The sequence below is a fragment of the Prunus dulcis genome, chromosome 1 (genome assembly GCF_902201215.1).
Source record: "Prunus dulcis chromosome 1, ALMONDv2, whole genome shotgun sequence".
In the NCBI taxonomy this organism is placed as follows: domain Eukaryota; kingdom Viridiplantae; phylum Streptophyta; class Magnoliopsida; order Rosales; family Rosaceae; genus Prunus; species Prunus dulcis.
The window spans coordinates 30917665-30935810 of NC_047650.1; the positions used below are offsets into that span (position 1 = coordinate 30917665).

Below are 18146 nucleotides of genomic sequence, written 5' to 3' on the forward strand. Positions count from 1 at the left end.
TACTACATGCCTTCATCTTTGTAAATTATGATATTACAAGAGTAAGGATAACTTTTACAATCTTGTGGAACATGACTGTCCTAAACAGAGTAATCTAAGACCTTAAAATTGTAAACATTTGTGTTTACACTTATAAGGACCCAATTTACTTTCCTAATGTCCCTAGTTACCTTAATATTGTACTAGACGTCATTCTCTTTGTAAATGACAATATTACAACATTAAGGATGTGTTTTACAATCTTCTAGAGCATAACTATCCATAAAAGAGTAAAACAAGACCTTAATATTGTAAACATCCGAGTTTACAAGTAGAAGGTCCTAGTTTACCTTTCGAAGGTTCCCCTTTATCCTAAAATTGTACTACATGCCTTTATCTTTGTATATTATGATATTACAAGAGTAAGGATAACTTTTACAATCTTGGGGAACATGACTATCCTAACCAGAGTAATCTAAGACCTTAAAAGTGTAAACATTTGTGTTTACACTTATAAGGACCCAATTTACTTTCATAATGTCCCTAGTTACCTTAATATTGTACTAGAAGTCATTCTCTTTGTAAATGACAATATTACAACATTAAGGATGTGTTTTACAATCTTGTGGAACATAACTATCCATAAAAGAGTAATACGAGACCTTAAAATTGTAAACATCCGAGTTTACAAGTGTAATGACCTAGTTTACGTTTCCCCCCTTACCCTAAAATTGTACTACATGCCTTCATCTTTGTAAATTATGATATTACAAGAGTAAGGATAATTTTTACAATCTTATGGAACATTACTGTCCTAAACAGAGTAATCTAAGACCTTAAAATTGTAAACATTTGTGTTTACACTTATAAGGACTCAATTTGCTTTCCTAATGTCCCTAGTAACCTTAATATTGTACTAGAAGTCATTCTCTTTGTAAATGACAATATTACAACATTAAGGATGTGTTTTACAATCTTGTGGAACATAACTATCCATAAAAGAGTAATACGAGACATTAAAATTGTAAACATCCGAGTTTACAAGTGTAAGGACCTAGTTTACGTTTCCAAGGTTCCCCCTTACCCTAAAATTGTACTACATGCCTTCATCTTTGTAAATTATGATATTACAAGAGTAAGGATAACTTTTACAATGTTGTGGAACATGACTGTCCTAAACAGAGTAATCTAAGACCTTAAAATTGTAAACATTTGTGTTTACACTTATAAGGACCCAATTTACTTTCCTAATGTCCCTAGTTACCTTAATATTGTACTAGACGTCATTCTCTTTGTAAATGACAATATTACAACATTAAGGATGTGTTTTACAATCTTCTAGAGCATAACTATCCATAAAAGAGAAATACGAGACCTTAATATTGTAAACCCTCATTTTACTTGAATAAGGACCCAATTTACATCCTTATGATCCGGAGTTACCAATTCCTTATAATGTGGATCCATATCCTTATAAATGAGTATTTACAACATTATGGATTAGGTGAACCCTAATGTTGTAATCCTTGTTCAAAAACTTGTAAATCACTACTCAAATCTTGTAACTTATAAGTTTTATGATCCTTTTACAATGTTATGGTACTCTCATATCCAAACTACTGTAAATCACTATCCAATTATATGCCAATTGCCAAACAGGAAGGGCATAATTGCATGACCCTTATGCAATTGCATTGTTAAAAAAGTGAAAACTTGATAACTTCGTTTACAACATTATGGATTAGGTGAACCCTAATGTTGTAATCCTTGTTCAAAAACTTGTAAATCGCTACCTAAATCTTGTAACTTATAAGTTTTAGGATCCTTTTACAATGTTATGGTACTCTCATATCCAAACTACTGTAAATCACTATCTAATCATATGCCAATTGCCAAACAGAAAAGGCATAATTGCATGACCCTTATGCAATTGCATTTTCAAAAAGTGAAAACTTGATAACTTGTATAACCGGTAACCAATTTTTTAAAAATTTTGAAAATATCATAAAGGACAAATGGTGCATGGGTGCACCTGGTGCACTATAGAAGGTGCCCTTTCTCAATATCATCCCCTTTCTCAAAGTTCAACCCCTTTCTCAACATCATCCCCCCCGTCTAATCGGACAACCAAAACACTCCAAAATATGATGTGGACAAAACGCAACGGCTCGGCAACTTTCTGAGGCCCAATGGGCTTCCCAGCCTCCGCTACTTTAGAACATATTCAAGCCCTAAATCTTTTTTGCCCATTTCTGATTGGCAATCATTCATCACATCAACCTAACCCGCACTTTATTATAAAAGTTAAACCAAGTTGATTAAGTGAATACGCTCCTTCAAAATCTCAACTTGGTTTAGATTAAATAAAAATTAAATACTATTCGAATTTAAAAAAATATTAAACTAAACCAAATTTATTGATGAATAGATGATTTCAGACAAAAATACCTACCGAATTCCATTATAGGTTACAAAAAAGTAGTCTTTCAAATACATTTGGGGACACGATTAAAATACAAATGAAACAAGCTTATGAATACTCCTCAAGAAACAACTGCGTGTACCAAAGAGGTTGTGTTCTTTGGCAAATTCACTGCAACTGAATTCAGCTCAAGTATATAATTATTTATTCAACAAAAGAATCATATCATAAAATTGGGCGAATTACGAACTTAAAATGACAAAGACAAATGTATATGGCGCTCAGAATGGGTGCATATCATATCATGGATTATCTCATATGTCCAGACATAAATTAGAGCAACCTCATCATAGCAGCCAGTCTCCCAATGAACATATCTAGAAACCCTAATGCAAACACATTACACAAGAAAAACAATGCAAACAACTAGAATTATACAAAATTTAAAGATCCTCAGAGCCATTCCACAAGTGGAAGTTGCAGACAATCTACATAGCATCAGATTCTGTCCGCCCGTCTGCTTTTCCTCATCATTGAACATTTTCTTCAAAACTCAAAATCAACGCCAACAGAAAACAAAAACAGGGCAATGCTTCAGATAATAAGCGGAGTAATTTTGTCCACATTTATTTCGGTGTGTAGTATAAGTGAATGTTGTTTGTAGCATCATATGCGTTGCCCTATATGATATGATATATCACCCAGAAATCAAATAAACAGATAGTAATTTACAAATAAAATAAAATAAAATAAAATTTTGAAAATGGCATCAGATAATAAGCGGAGTTTATGTCAACACAAACAATCAGTATATCAATAAGCGGAAAAGATTATTCATCATTTGCCATTTGACTCCACCAACATAAACACAAAATCTAAAATCGAAAATCAAAAACATATCTGCAAAGATGAAGAAAGTGAGTTTCGGTAGGTCCATTTGACCCCAAAGCAATCCTATATATGCAATGGGCTGGTAAGCCAACCTCTCGCTCTCTGCATCCGTTATAGCTCCTCCAGCATTGATTTTTTGCATGGAAGGAGCGGGTAAACAGATGCACACACAATCAAAACCTAAATTATACCCAAACAGACGCTCAATATCTAGATCCAGAAAGAAAAGGAAGGCAGGGCAAGCAGAAACCAAACAACGAAATTTGATTCGGATTTGTATTGAAAGCAGGAGTGAGTGAGAACTGAGAGGAATGAGAGGCGTCAAGCAGAGATTAAATAGGGGTTTGTGCGAATTAGGGTTTTTTACCCTTTTGGGCTTTGAAATCTGAGAATTTTCATGGGCCTTTACATAGCAAGCCCAAGCTCAAGCCCAGCTTTCAGGCCTGGTTAGTAAATAGAGACAGACACACACAAAAAAAAACAAAAACAAAAACAAAAACAAAATCTCACTGGAGAGGAGAGGAGACCAAAATTAGGTTAATCTTGTTGTCTAATTGATAAAAAACCACAGGCTTTCAAAGCAAAACCGATTGCGTTTTACCTATATGTACATGCAGTTCTTTCTTTCTATTTTATACTTTGCTTCTATAAAATAAATTGAACAAAACGCAATTCCGTACGTACTAGCTCACTCCCACTCCTTATTGATCTCCACCGTCTTCTCTCTTAAGATCTGCAGGAGGCAGAAAGCACTCCATGGACAACCCACAAATATTGAAATCAACCTCTTCAATCTTCCACGTCTCCTCAATCCTTCTCTTCTGGTTAAATGCATGCCCGTACCTGTACAGCAAGGCAGACGTCTTGCCGCCGTGTGCTATGTTGATCCCGTCCACGTATCTATAGTCTCCGATCACCGTCTCCATCGTCGTTTCCCAAAACACATTGTCGTATCTTGACTTCATCTTGACCAACTTGGTGTCGTCGAATTGGATGAGCAGCCCCGTCCGTTGGCTGAAGTAGCCCCATATTGTGTGGTGAACAATTTCCGTCTGGGGTGTGCTTTGGGATTGTAGGATCTCTGTGGGGGTCTCAAGCTTGAGTATGAAAGATTCCTCTTTGTTAATGGTTTTCTCCCCTATGCATACTGCGTCAAGGAACAGATTTGCTATGATCCGAGGGTCCAATCCCTAAGAATATAATCATTAGTTATCTTTATATTAATAATGCTAGAAACATAACATAATATATATGTAACATGTTCAATGTGAGCCAAATATGTTAATATTATTCATATGTGATCAATACCTGAAAGAAGCGACGGAGGGGTCTTGGGGGGCCTTTATTAGCATGGCAAGGTTGAGAGCCGGATTGGTTCCATGCAACCTTGCCGTCGCTTCCGGCGCTGACCTTGAAGCCGGAAACAACCAATTCCAAGTACCACAAGTCGGGATTTTTTTGCCATAGAACAAACCCTCCAACCTCACTATTGCCTTTGGTTTGCACATGCACAGAGTCATCACCTTGACGCATTTCCGATCCCACCATCTTCATCTCGCCCACGGCGTACATACTCTTCACCGAGTTCAATACCGCCAGTCCCCCAGTCGCCGCTACATATTGCTGCACTATATATTTTGCCGTAGAAGCCTCCTGCATGCTTGCAAATTTCAATTATATTTCCGTAATAATAATGAAAAATGCACATAAATTGATATTGTTAATGTAATTAGGTTACGTACGATGGAACAATCTTTAATGGGGCGGGTGAGGGAATTGTCGCAGTGAACCTGGAGGGGGATGAGAGGAGAGCCCACAAGCTTAAGCAATGCCATGAACTCATTGTTCGATCGTGATGAGAAATGGGATTTACCATTTGAAGACCTGTCGACGTGGGACTGAGCTTTCATGAAAGAGCGTAGGTTTGCCCAACGCAACATGGCGTTGCTGCCCATGCTGTTGAACATTTCCTCAGGAATTGGCACCTCAAGAACGGTGTCGAGGCCATCTTCTTTGTCAAGGTTAGGGCACAGCTTCCTCATAGAAATTAGGTTATTAATTAATGAAGGATTGTGGAAACAAGTTAATTAGTAATTTATTGAGAAACATATGCATGTAGGAGGGGTAGAGGAGGAGGAGAGATTAAGTTAGAGAGAAAGAGGAAAAGGGAAACTTTCCCCTTTCTCACCCTAAAGGGGCTTTAGGGTGTTTGAAACTTTGAACGGATAATGGGGTGTTTCTATTTTCCGTTGAAATTTCAATTTTTAATTAGTAGGAGATTAAGTGGGTATTTGGAAATGAGAAGGGAGAGAGGGAGGGAGGGAGGTTTACTTTGTTGCCTAGGGTGGTGCTTGCGCGTAGGTGTCGCATATGGCTTTGGTATGATAATTTTAAGGGCACATATATAGTAACCTTATTTTAGGAATCCACCACCTCCATCACAGCTAAATTCAACAATATGTATAGAAGGAGGTCAAGATTATGTTATGTTATGTTGACTTTAACTTATGTGTATCGAATTCATTGAGATTATATAGACAAATTTATTTATTCATTGTAATATATTCATGTGTAAATTTATTTTATATACCAACTTACAAATATAAAGTTGTAAGCATGCACATGTGATTTCACTGCCTAAGCTTTGAACGAGTCCTACGTCAACAAAGAATTTGAAGAGAGAAAAGAAGAAGGGTAACGAAAGCGAACTCATTCTTTATGCTTTTGTTGCCTCCTCCGGCTCGATCCATTCCATAGTGCAAAGTCAAGAAGTCAAACGCGTGTGTATAGTAGTAAAAATATATTTATTTTGTAAGAATGATTTTGTTTCTACACGTGTCACAAAATTGTATATTTCTGGCTGTCTGGTCCTTGTTTTCTTTTATTTTTTTCCGTGGGAAGTATAGGTTGTCTTTTTAATATAATATATGAAGATGTAAGAATGAGTTAGTTGGGCCATGAGTGATCGAGTCTTTGATGTGTGCTGCATGGAATTCGTCAAACCTATCACTGGATACAACCACATCCTCTACCTCCTGAAGAGGAAATGAAATTCCTTAATTTGATACGTAGCTTTCAACCCTCATTTGATTATTATAAACCCAGCCATATATCTAACACACATCTTCGAACCAAACAACCACTAATTAAACTCCATGCATCCTTAATCTCTCTTAATTAACCATCCGATCACTTGGATTTAGCATCATAATCCTACTTTCTGTTAATTTCTACGGCCGGCCTCAAAATATTATATATATGTAAACCCCAAATCAACATTCTACTATCGCAATTCACAATTCCCAAGCTCAGCTTAATTTAAAGGTAATTAATGGCTAAACACTACTTCAAGCTCAAATTCCCTCGGGTTATTCCTCTAATCCAATTCTGTCGTCCCAAACACCATGCCACTTTACCGGCACTTTACCGGCTGTCTCCCGTCAACTCCAAAGCCTTGGACATCGGCTACCCCAACCTCCTCCCCGCCCCACCACCGTCCACACCCGAACACCCCTCCATCAAGCGCCGCGAGTCAACCAAGACGACGACCAAATCCTCCCGCATCGGCTGCGGATCATGCAGGTCCAGGTCATGCACGCGATATATCTCTGACTGCAACGTCGAGATCAAATCATCTGCAGATTACGAGCGCAACAACAATTATATGTCCCCGACTTCGGAGACCGAAAAGTACTACAAAAAGAAACGCAAGGAGAAGAAGAAGAGAGCCAAAGCGAAAGCCGAGCTTCCTTTTATAACTACTTATTCGGGAAACTACGGTAACTGGTTCAGCGGCGAATTCGAAGGAGACGAAGAAAACAACGAAGAAAGCGAAACCCTAGTTTACTCTTCCAGAAGCTTCTCGAACGAATTCTCACTAGTGTTAGAGAGTATAGCAGAGAAAATGTCAGACAAACAGAACAGCCTGCAAAAGAAGAACAACAAGAAAACTAATAATGTTGATTATAATAACAGCAAAACAAAGAAGGCTCGGAGAGCCAATTCGGATTCGGATTTGAAGAAATTGACGAGTGGTGAGATTGGGAGGATAAAGACGGTGTTGCGGCCGATGAGGGCGTGCAGGGGAAAAGCAGGGAAGGTGAGAGAGAGCATGGCGGTGGTGAAGAAGTCGGAGGACCCGTACGAGGACTTTAAGAGGTCGATGATGGAGATGATCATGGAGAAGCAGATTTTCGAGGCTAAAGAGTTGGAGGAACTTCTTCACTGTTTCTTGACTTTGAACTCCCGCCACTATCAGGGGGTTATTGTGGAGGCCTTTTCTGAGATTTGGGAGCTCTTGTTTTCTGATCCTTCAGACCAATTGGGAAAGTTGAAGAACTGAATATAAATATATATATATATATATATATATATATGTTATGAACTTATGATGCTATATCAGAAATCAGAATCATCCATTTTCAATTTATACAAAGTAATGAATGAACAGAATTGAGATGAACCTTGCCGGAACTACAAGCACTCTATAATATTAAATTGTGCAGCCTCAATCATGCAGAAAATAAAATATACATGTACAACAAGCAAGCAAGCTTTTCAAGTTATTTAAGCAGAAATTCCTGCTCTTGATCGCCATCAATTTCCGGAAATGATGCCATGTCATTCTCAAAAAATTTGACATGACAGAGCTTTTCCCCAGCTTCATCAGCAAAAGTAATCTTCTTTTCCTTGTTTGCAACGTTCTCAGAAGCATTAGAACCATTGTCAGCCATTTTCTGCAATTGATGAACGGAAATGATCAAAGTGATGCCACGGACCAAGGAAAAATTATATAAAATAAATCAGGATGAGGAGCAAACCATGATTTTACAAAACCGGTTACAATCCCTCGACATCATGGAAAGCAATCTTCTAGCAGATGCTTCAACTCTTGTTACATTCTTAATTGCCATCCTCGCCTGCCATCATCCAAATCTCATAGATGAGCATAAAGAATTCACGCGTATTTGCATAATAAAAGGGTGCAGCAGCAAACGTATGTGAAGAAAAAAGAATATTGGCGTACCTCATTTGCATTGTATCTCAAGGATGTGGCAGGATACGCTTCACGCTGTAATCTTTCTTCCGCAATTTCCTTCATGGTCTTTAACTCATTTGAGAGTTTTGTTGCAAGACATTCAATGTCATGCATCTGGCGTTGTGAGAATGCAATGGCACTCTCTGAACAGGCTCGGATAGAAGTGCATCCTGTGCTAAAACGCGGTGCTGCAGCAGAAACATTAGAACCTTTAGGGATGCCTTTAGGATGGGAATGAATCTTCTCATATTTGGAATTCCTATTGTTTTGCGTTTTGATAGCTCTCCTGATCTGATCAGGGCCTCCAGCTCCACCAATTGTATTCTCTACTTGTTTTCCAAAACATAGATTCCCCTTGCAAGCTGAAATAATCGGAAACACATGAAAGTCAAATACATGGAGAATGAAAGAGAAATAACAGCATGTGGTGGGATTTGATATACATTTCAAACCACGTGATAAATGGAGTAATGATCAGAAAACCAAATAAAATTTCAAAGTACCCGAAAAATTTATCAGCATCTCGAAATGAATTTATTCAGAAAGGAAAAATGAATTGAAAGGAAGTTTAAACATTAAGAGGCTTTAATAAAATTGTGTTTCTTTGAAAAAAATAACAGAAATGAGTAGAAACGGAATCTACACGAAGTTGTAGAGGACAAGGTGTCGTTTGACAAACCAAACCTAACAGCTACCGAAGAAGGCATATAACTTGCACTGCAATTAACAGCCATGCGCATGTATGAATTGCAACACAATAAACAACTTTAATCCCTGCACCTTCTTCCCCAGTGTTATCAAAAGTCACATTCCTTTCCAGCCACAATATCAGAAACACAGCAAGCTAACCACATCTCCCTGAATCAAATTGAAAAGAAAAAATACACAGCCCCCAATCTGGACACCAAAACTTTTTTAAATTTAATTAAAACGGATGGAAAGAATTCTGGACGATCATAGAATACACCCTTTTGTCTACTTGGCTACACGTCAACAGACTACAAAACCACAGTAGAGAATCTGAAAGCACAGGTGGAGATCCCAATCAACCCATCACTGGCTTTCTTCTAACCAAAAAATATATATATTCCATGCTAAAGCCTCAATTTTGTTAATAAAGTCAAATATCTAATATACTTTTAAAATTAAACTTCAACTTTACTGTATAATTGTAGCATCCTAGCTCACAGAGTATGTTATGATCGTAAGCATTCGATAGGCACAACATGTTTTATACTTACTGCGATGTATCTTTGAGATATCTTCGTCCTGTAACTCAATTGACTTCATAGCCTTACACAATTTTTCTTGGGAAGCTGGTGAAATGATCTGAACATGAAAACAGTTCATAAGAAACAACCTCCACACTACAATAAAGCTATATAAACAGCCAATAGATATTATGTACCTTTCTGGTCTGAAAGAGCCTTTGAGGAGGACGTTGCTGCTTTAAATCTGGACTCCCACCATTCACTAGTGTTGTAAGCTCGTCATTAGCATCAGAAGAAAAGATCCCCGGAGACAAGTTTCTTTCTGCAACAGCACAGGGAAACGTTTGGGATTGCTTCTCCTCCTCAGCCATGGGAGAATCAGCAGCAGCAGAAACCAAACAGCTACCAGAGCCCAAGCCACAGTCACTAATGGAGCTAGCGCTGGCTTCAACATTAGACATTACATCAGCTCTGTTGTCAGCCTCAGGCAGGCATCCATCAGTTCCATTAATAGGTCCCTTGCACTGAAAGGAATCATCAACAGCCATATTGGACATTTGGACCTGGGTCTCGCTGTTAGTCTGGTATAACCTTTCATCCTCAGAGGAAAGAGTTTCATGTGTATCAAAATTATGATCTTGCGATGAAGATATTGCTTCAATGAAGATGTCAGGGTGAACCGAATCCGTGATATATCCTTCTATGTTATATTCTAATAAAGGAAAATCGAAGCACTGGTAACTGGTTATCTCTGGATCATCTACCTTAATAATATCCCAACCTGAGGTAGTTAGAATCTGAATTGGCGTGGGATTATCATATTCCATATCTTCGTACCAGTCTTCATCAACACCACAAATCTGACTTTCTTTTGTTAATGAAATTGGTAACCCAGTCCTGGAAACACAATCAGCAGCTGTCTCAGGTAATTCATTAGGCATCACTTCACAAGAACCCACCTGATTGTCACAAGCCAAAGAGGTATTACCAAGAAAACAGGTTGTGTTTTGGAAATCTGAAGAATCAGTTTCAGGAACCTCTACTTTAATGTCAAAAACAGGTGTAGGCACATCTTGACTGAATTGGAATGTCTCCGGCTCACTTGGGATGTGTTCCAATTTGGTAGTCAATATGGCACTTTGAGACACAGTAGAGACACAATTTTTCACACGCTTGCTCTTAGTCTTGGCATTTGCCTTCTTTGAGAGTTTAACTTTCCAATTACTAAGAGGCTCTATGAGATCACAATCCTCTTCATCAGTTTGCAACTCAGAATACTCTTGCTTTTTAGGGCAGCACATTTCAAGTTTTTTGTTCAAATCAACAGATTTTGAACGTTTTCTTTTCTTGCTCTTGCATGTCTCTTTGATCTGCTTCAGTGTCATATAACCAAAGCCATCCAAATCATCTCTTCCATCATTGTTGTCGCTACTATTAAAACCAGAATCTTCACGTTCAGTTTTGATTGTTATATTTCGCACAGTACAGTTCCTTGTACTTTCGCCCATGACCCAATCCCTGTCCATAAACAAGCCCCTGAACTCATCTTTTGGTGGAATTGCTGGAAACGAATCACCATTTTTGGCATCTAATGTTTCACATATGTCTATCAACTTCTTGAATTTGAGAACTGGCCTTCCACGAGCCACATTCAGAGTTTTTACCGGTAAACCACCTTTCAGAGCTTGGATGAAGTGCAAATGAGTGCAACTTCTTAACTCCATCAGAGTTTTTACCGGTAAAACTCAATTCTTCTTGTTAGTACTGGAATGATCGGTACACTGCATGAGATGCTTTTCCTGTAACAAAGGCCAACTTTACTCAATGTAATGATAGTTTCAATAATGGTAACCATAGATTTCATCACATACAAGGTAATGCAATGTAACGCCCAAAGAAAAATAAACAATAAACGATAAGAACATGCAGTGAAATTCATATTTACACATATAGTATAACCATAGGATATCATGAAATACTAAACAAATTGTTCTCAGAGATAGAACAAACTTTGCAGAATTTGATTACATAAGTGGGTCATTATGGGTAATTACAAATTGATAAAGTATGCATTACATTTTCAACTAATTCTTAGCTCTCAAACCAGTACTGCAACCCAAAATGCACAAAAGCCTGAAAACACAGATACCCACTAAGTGCAAAAGCAAAACAAATCTAATTTCAGGAAAGAAGATCATGTGTCAAGCTTAGAAGCAAGGCCCATACCTTAAAAACTACATATACAATCCACACACCAAATCACACGAGTGACAAAAAAAATTCCGAGTATTGAATATTCCAAAACGATTAAATCAAACTATTATATCAACACGAAAAACATAAAAGTGACCAGTAACTATTCTAATTTAGCAGCGCGTAACAGTAATTTAACGAAAATCAAACCCTAAGCCCCAAAAAGATGATGATTATAAAAACTGAAAGACACAAAATTTACCAGATTCCTCCACGAGGAGCACCACTGCTGCTAGGTCTTTGCTCCAGCCAATTGATCGGAGACGCCTGTAGGGAAACAAACAGTTTCAGACGACCCCCATATTACACAGACGAATTTAACTTTAAATAAATCGTAGATCCAGAATATTAAAAATGAAAACCTTAATTGAAGCCCTAATCAATTAGTGGGCTTCAACTGTAAAAAAATCAAATCAAAACTTCAAAGTGGAAATTAAAATTAGAAACTTAGGTTAGCGAGGGAGAGATTACCTTCTATAAGATCCCTCTGTTTGGGGATTCCACACCAGCGAATAGGTGAGAGGGAAAGGGCGCAAACGGAACCACAGAGAGAGAAGCTGATGAGCTGAACAGGCTGGGCTTGTTTGGAGTTCCAGTGAGAGAGAAAGATGGAGAAAGTTGAGATCTGAGAGGTAGAGGGGCCTGCAAGGGCTTTAGCTCGGGGAAATAGGGAATTTAGACAACAGAAAGCGCGCCAAATTCTGTTTGGCGGGAACTCAGACGCTCTCTCCATTTAATATTCGGCTGGGAAAGGGGCTAATAGGGTACAAAATCAAGTATAGGATTGATGATACGCTGTTCATATCTAGCCGTTGATCTCTCTCTCTCTCTCTCTCTCTCTCTCTCTCTTTTTCGTTCTTTTTAAACAAAAATTCGTATTTTGCAAATAGTAGTAGGTAGGGGCAGGATGGGAAATGGAAACATACTTTTTAAAGAAACAAAATCACCTTTTCTACAACCCTTTTCTTACGACATGTTAAATGTTAAATCCTTAAAATTAAATTAAATTTTAGTAAGTGTATTAACAAACGAATATGATAAAATTTGAAACAAAACATCATAGCAGCTATAATGGTGAGAGTCATTTTAATTTTATTTTAATAAATTGAATTTTTTATTTTGCAGTTGTAAAATTCAGTTTATTTTAAATATCAATATTTTATTTCAGATATCCCACCATAATTTCAGATATTTTATTTCAGATATCCCACAATATTGAAATAAAATATCAATATTTTATTTCAATATTTTATTTTAAAGGTCAATAAAATGAACTTTCAAATAAAATTCATTTCAATAAGCTAGCCCACCATAATCACTATACAACTTCTCTCTTATTGATACATGAACAACATTACTTTTTACCTTTTTTATTACATTTAATTTGTGTAAACTAGCTGTTACTTTTTTTTTTCAAAGCAACTAGACATTTTTGATTTATTTCAATGTTAAAACAAACAAACAAACATCTAGTTAATATATATATACTAGCCATTATTGATTTGTTTCACTTTTCAACAAAAGAATAGCTAATTATATATGCTAGCCATTGCTAATTCAAACATATTTACCCATAAATACATATGTAGAAAATAGTTAATAGCAACAACCATTATGTTTTTAGAGTACTATCACCCTCAAATTCTCTCAAAACCTTAAACTCTCTCTGAAGGTTTGCAGCCACTGCACCCCCTCTGAGGGTGGGTGGCTTCCCCATCTTGCATCTTTCTCTCCTCATCTCCCTTTCTCCTTTCGTAGTTTTCTTTTCCTCTCCTATTCTCTCACCAGATTTGTCTGGATTTGGGGTCATTTTGCCCAGATCTATTTGGATATTGTCTTTTGTGTTGTTTATTTGTGTGTTTTCTGTTGTAGGTCCTTGGTGACTTTTGTTGTTCTTGGATGTGTCTTGCTGTCATTGGGATGGTTGCGGTGTGGTGTTGTCAACCCAGCTTTTCTCTTTGGTTTTCATTGTGTTTTTTACTCAAGTACTGCAATCCACCGTAGACGCCATGATTTTGTTGCAGCTTTTGGTCCACGCATATGGAATTTGCTCCAATTTAGTGTTTGGAGTTGGAAAAGTGATGGTTGCTGGTTTGTGTGGGATCGAGTTTTGCCTGTGCAAAATAAGAGATTTAGCCATGTTGGTGCTACGAGTCTCTTTAGTTTGTTAGAGAGGAAGTGGTGCAGTGTCCTTGTTTCTGTGTTTATTTTAGTCTAATAATTCTCAAAAACTCAATAGGAGTTTGCTAATGTATGTATTTAGTATTCGACTTTTCGATACGAATTTGCCGTTACTGTCATTGCGCGGTAGATCTGTATTGTATGTCTAAGTACAGATGGTTATTGTCTGCCAAATTGGAGTTTTTAGGTTTTTCTGGCATGCGTAATTCTCTCAAGATCAAACCAATTTATTTTTGTGTTTGGTCACTGGAGATGTTGTACTCATATTTGGCATTGCGACTACTCTGTACTTTTTTTTTGTGTTATCAATAAAATTACTATCACTTTTAATAAATAAAAAAACTTTCCCACAACTTCCGACACCCACAAAAAATTATTTATGTTGGAAATTATTTTTCAATAAAAAATTGTTTATGTTTAAATTTTATTTGTCAATAGAAATTTAATATATATATATATATATTCAAAATTGGTATCTTTTTAAAGACCTCTTTGAAACCATTTTAATTGTATAATTCATCTCGTAATTAACTTTATTCATTTTATTTTATTCAATCATTTGAGCATAAAGCCTACAAATACTAGTTGATTTGATGATATATCAAATATTAATTAAACATCATCACTAACTAGCAATTAGTATATTGAGATACATTTATCACTTAGTTGGAATATATTTTCATAAAAGAAAAATAAAAGAGAGCATTCGAATTGGTTGCTCAACTAAACACTACAATTAATTAACCCTAATAAGATGCATGCCTTTATCCTCTTGATTTTATCGTTTTTAACTAAATTTACAATTATTTATGAGATTTAATTGCAAATCTTAAATCTTCATATATATATATACAATTCGTTCATTTGCTTCATAGTTGTCGTTCATCTTTCATCATCATTATTATTCGTCGTTCATTTTATAACTGTAATATTTTATTTTAAATGTTTACATAACATATTTACTAAAATTAGTTAGTCATCGTAGAAATGTGAATGTCACCATACATTACATGTGTATTGTCTCTTTGATAGAGTAGATACAGTGTTGTTGACCATTTCTTTTTTGTTTTTGCTTTCATATTGTTTTTTATCGAAAGTTTTTTTGATGAGTGAAATCCTAAAGAGGAATTATAATTATTTTGTTTTCAATTAGGAGCATAAAAGCTCGCCACACATTCCTTGAACCTCTCACACCTCAAGTCAATGCAAAATAAATCTCCGACAAAACCAAGACTTAAAGCTTCAGCATTATATTTATTGCAATCCTTTAGAAATAAAATTAAGTTGTAATAAAATTTGGGATAATAATTAGCCTAATTTTATTGCTAAAGGATTGCAACAAATATAGTGCTCAAATTTTGAGTCTTAATTTTATTGGAGATTATTTTGAGCCACAATAGAAAATAAGAGGAATTTCTCCTTATAGGTAAGAAGGGAAGTATTGGCTTCTCTTGTTTATTATCGAAAATTATAGATAAATATAAATGAAAGTTTATAGGTGAAAAACCCGAAAAGGACACGAAGAGGCGCCACCAACCAAAACTGACATGCCCAAAGTTAATCGGGAAAAACACCAAATAAAACAAACATTTGCGTTCACAAAAAAAAACCATTTAAAACCCTCAACAGCATCCGTCCTCACCTTCCCACCTTGTTAACGATGAAGGCATCTCTGAAGGGCAAGTACGAGACAGACAAGAGCGGCGCGGCCGCAAACATCTCCGTTTTCGCCAGCGATGTCAAGTTCCGAGCTTCACTTACCGACGCCACCTTCGCCGCCGGACCCAGCTTAAACGGCTTGGTTCTAGCCGTAGAAAAACCCGGCTCCTTCATCGTCGATTACAACGTTCCCAAAAAGGTAAACAGATTTTGACAACTGGGTAGTGTTGGAATTGGGTGACCTGAGTGATTTTAACTGTGACTGTGGTGTCTTTGGGTGCAGGACTTTAGGTTTCAGTTCTTGAACTCAGTTAGGGTTGCTGGTAAGCCGTTGAATTTGAATTACATTCACAGCAGAGGTGACAATAGAACTATTTTGGACGGAACCCTGGTGCTCGATTCGGCCAACAAGGTCTCGGCTAATCACGTGCTTGGCTCGAGGAATGGCAAGTTCAAGTACTCTTATCTGCACGGCGGCGTGACCACGTTTGAGCCCTCCTACGATTTGGCTAAGAACTCGTGGGATTTTGCGGTTTCTCGGAGGGTTTATGGTGATGATGTGTTCAGGGCTTCGTACCAGACATCGAGCAAGCTGTTGGGGTTGGAATGGTCGAGGAATTCAAAAATTAATGGCTCTTTCAGGGTAATTGACTTTTGCTGTTGAGATTTCTTTGTTCTTTGTTTGGTTTTTTCTTTGCTTTATCTATTTGCATTAAAAATTTGAATTATCAACCAAGCATGCGCTTTGAATTTTGGATTATCAATTTAATGAGAGCTGTCTGTTGCGTGTTTTTTGCTTTCTGATTCTGGTCTGAGCTTTCGTTCGGTAATTTAGTGAGTAATAGCTCAATTGTGGTTCAATCTCTGCACGTATATATCTATGTGTGTATTTTGTCATGTGGTAAAATTGTTTCCATTGAAGGCTTCCGTGAGTTTTCACTTGAGATCCCATGAGACAGGGAGGTAATGCGGAATAGGATATGCTTTTATAACTTCGAGCAGGTAGTTGATGGCATGTAGTATGCATATTTTCAAATCGTTGAGGTTCATTTCTAGTATATGTTCAACTTTATTATACCCTCACCTACTGAGGTGACAGGCTAGTTTTGAGGGAAATCTAAATCTGTCAAGGAATTGAGCTAACCTTAATTTGGGGACACTAGGCAACCTTGTCTTTTCCTGACGAGGGTGCTAGAGGAGTTGATGATTGTGAAATTAGGAGTGATTTGTGACACTCTGGAAAGGGCGCTGTTGGAAGGGCTGCAGTTTGGAACATGAAGGTGTAGTTTTGGGGATTTTATGTCGGTCAGCCCAAGTACATAGTATAGACATATAGATTTCTTGTAACAGTTTATCCCGTGAATTTACGAGGAATTAGGATCAACAGGTCTCAACTCAAGTCTGTTGTAGAGGCAAGGGATCCAACTTTATTCTCTATGTTGCCACCTATTATGAATTCTTTTAATCTTGTATATTGCCAACAGGGGTTAGAGGTGTTGAGGTTGTGTTAGTGACGAGGGCTATGTTAGTGGTTTTTCTTTTACGAGTTGGATTTCGTTGTTGGCGGTGGTAGCATCAAAGGTGAAAGCCACTTGTCCAAAATGGGAGTAGTCGTCTTTGCGTGGCGGAGACGACTGCAATGATCGATAGTGCCTATAGTGTCATTGCAGTGGAGGAGTTCAATTGTTTTGAGTCTAAATACGCGGCCATCCAATTCTTGGGAATGTTAAGAAATGCTGTTAACTGGGACAAACCGGGTTGTGATTTCTCTTATGATGGGAACTATATTGAGAATTCAGTATGTATGTTTGTGCTTAACTTGTAGCTGTCTGGACTCTGGTGTGAAACTATTTTTAGGTTTTAACTTTTTGCTTTTTATTGTTTTTGAACGATACCGGACTCAAGCTTTTGCTAATAATGGTGTACTTGCAATTTTTTCCAGGTTTTAGCATCCGTCAATTTGGCTGAGGAACAAAAAATCCCAAAATTAACTGCTGAGAGTACCTGGGATTTCGAGATGTGATTGTTATAGTAATTATCTTGTTTCATTTGTCATTAAAATTTCGTAGTCTGATAAACAGCTTACGATTGTCTCCTGATGGCTGTAAACATCATTTTCTCATTGATTAGTGTGTTTTCATCATTGGGCTGATTCACCTGATATCTCCAAAATATGAATTGTGGATCTCTCATGTTGTGAGTAACCATAAATCTTCATTCGATATCTGAAATAATTCTCTCTTGGAGGAACCGCGGGTCATTTACGACTTTTTATACTGAAATTATAAATCTTTGTTGGCTTGAGAATGGTCTTCAGAACTTTTCTAAGGAAGTTAATATTGTGATTCAAATCCCTAAATAAGACAAATTGGATTATCTCCGATTAGACTGTTAGATTGAACCCCATCATTGTAATCCCTCAACATAATCCCTCGTTAGAGCATTTCCACCAGTTGCCCCTTGCCATGGCAAGATTAGCCCTAGGGCAGGCAATACCCTAGCCCCCTCCAGC

The 18146-nt window shown here is 37.1% G+C and overlaps 4 protein-coding genes and 2 non-coding genes across 6 annotated transcripts; 2 read left to right on the forward strand and 4 right to left on the reverse strand.

The window, feature by feature from the left end:
* Window positions 1–2988: 2988 nt before the first annotated feature.
* On the reverse strand, window positions 2989–3070 carry LOC117616899. The gene has a single exon (XR_004584242.1). It is a non-coding gene; the product is annotated as a small nucleolar RNA R16 (small nucleolar RNA).
* A 93-nt stretch (window positions 3071–3163) lies between these two features.
* Window positions 3164–3250, reverse strand: LOC117616898. Its single transcript, XR_004584241.1, has one exon. It is a non-coding gene; the product is annotated as a small nucleolar RNA R16 (small nucleolar RNA).
* A 574-nt stretch (window positions 3251–3824) lies between these two features.
* On the reverse strand, window positions 3825–5600 carry LOC117616195. Its single transcript, XM_034345437.1, has 3 exons — window positions 5035–5600; window positions 4601–4945; window positions 3825–4482 (listed from the first exon to the last, which is right to left on the reverse strand). The coding sequence occupies exons 1-3, from the start codon at window positions 5332–5334 to the stop codon at window positions 3994–3996; spliced, it is 1134 nt and encodes a 377-aa protein (XP_034201328.1). The 5' UTR covers window positions 5335–5600; the 3' UTR covers window positions 3825–3993.
* A 669-nt stretch (window positions 5601–6269) lies between these two features.
* Window positions 6270–7634, forward strand: LOC117621237 (transcription repressor OFP7-like). Its single transcript, XM_034351596.1, has one exon. The coding sequence runs from the start codon at window positions 6624–6626 to the stop codon at window positions 7632–7634; it is 1011 nt and encodes a 336-aa protein (XP_034207487.1). The 5' UTR covers window positions 6270–6623.
* Window positions 7635–7688: 54 nt separating this feature from the next.
* Window positions 7689–12418, reverse strand: LOC117621227. Its single transcript, XM_034351584.1, has 7 exons — window positions 12266–12418; window positions 11997–12061; window positions 9739–11340; window positions 9572–9659; window positions 8319–8692; window positions 8113–8211; window positions 7689–8028 (listed from the first exon to the last, which is right to left on the reverse strand). The coding sequence occupies exons 3-7, from the start codon at window positions 11263–11265 to the stop codon at window positions 7855–7857; spliced, it is 2262 nt and encodes a 753-aa protein (XP_034207475.1). The 5' UTR covers window positions 11266–11340; window positions 11997–12061; window positions 12266–12418; the 3' UTR covers window positions 7689–7854.
* A 3139-nt stretch (window positions 12419–15557) lies between these two features.
* Window positions 15558–17884, forward strand: LOC117616583 (outer envelope pore protein 24B, chloroplastic-like). The gene is made up of 3 exons (XM_034345943.1): window positions 15558–15833; window positions 15918–16277; window positions 17577–17884. Exons 1-3 carry the CDS (start codon window positions 15636–15638, stop codon window positions 17655–17657), a joined length of 639 nt encoding a protein of 212 aa, XP_034201834.1. The 5' UTR covers window positions 15558–15635; the 3' UTR covers window positions 17658–17884.
* The last annotated feature ends 262 nt before the right edge of the window (window positions 17885–18146 follow it).

Excerpts from the sequence above, each read along its gene's own strand:
- LOC117616195 (XM_034345437.1), bottom strand. The coding sequence starts at position 5,334 with ATGAGGAAGCTGTGCCCTAACCTTGACAAAGAAGATGGCCTCGACACC. Across the intron at positions 4,946-5,034 it reads CCATTAAAGATTGTTCCATC|GAGGCTTCTACGGCAAAATA; the intron begins GTACGTAACCTA and ends GCAAGCATGCAG. Across the intron at positions 4,483-4,600 it reads CCCTCCGTCGCTTCTTTCAG|GGATTGGACCCTCGGATCAT; the intron begins GTATTGATCACA and ends TTATATTCTTAG.
- LOC117621237 (XM_034351596.1), top strand. The coding sequence starts at position 6,624 with ATGGCTAAACACTACTTCAAGCTCAAATTCCCTCGGGTTATTCCTCTA.
- LOC117621227 (XM_034351584.1), bottom strand. The coding sequence starts at position 11,265 with ATGGAGTTAAGAAGTTGCACTCATTTGCACTTCATCCAAGCTCTGAAA. Across the intron at positions 9,660-9,738 it reads GGCTCTTTCAGACCAGAAAG|ATCATTTCACCAGCTTCCCA; the intron begins GTACATAATATC and ends TTTCATGTTCAG. Across the intron at positions 8,029-8,112 it reads ACCGGTTTTGTAAAATCATG|AAAATGGCTGACAATGGTTC; the intron begins GTTTGCTCCTCA and ends CATCAATTGCAG.
- LOC117616583 (XM_034345943.1), top strand. The coding sequence starts at position 15,636 with ATGAAGGCATCTCTGAAGGGCAAGTACGAGACAGACAAGAGCGGCGCG. Across the intron at positions 15,834-15,917 it reads ATTACAACGTTCCCAAAAAG|GACTTTAGGTTTCAGTTCTT; the intron begins GTAAACAGATTT and ends CTTTGGGTGCAG. Across the intron at positions 16,278-17,576 it reads AAATTAATGGCTCTTTCAGG|GTTTTAGCATCCGTCAATTT; the intron begins GTAATTGACTTT and ends AATTTTTTCCAG.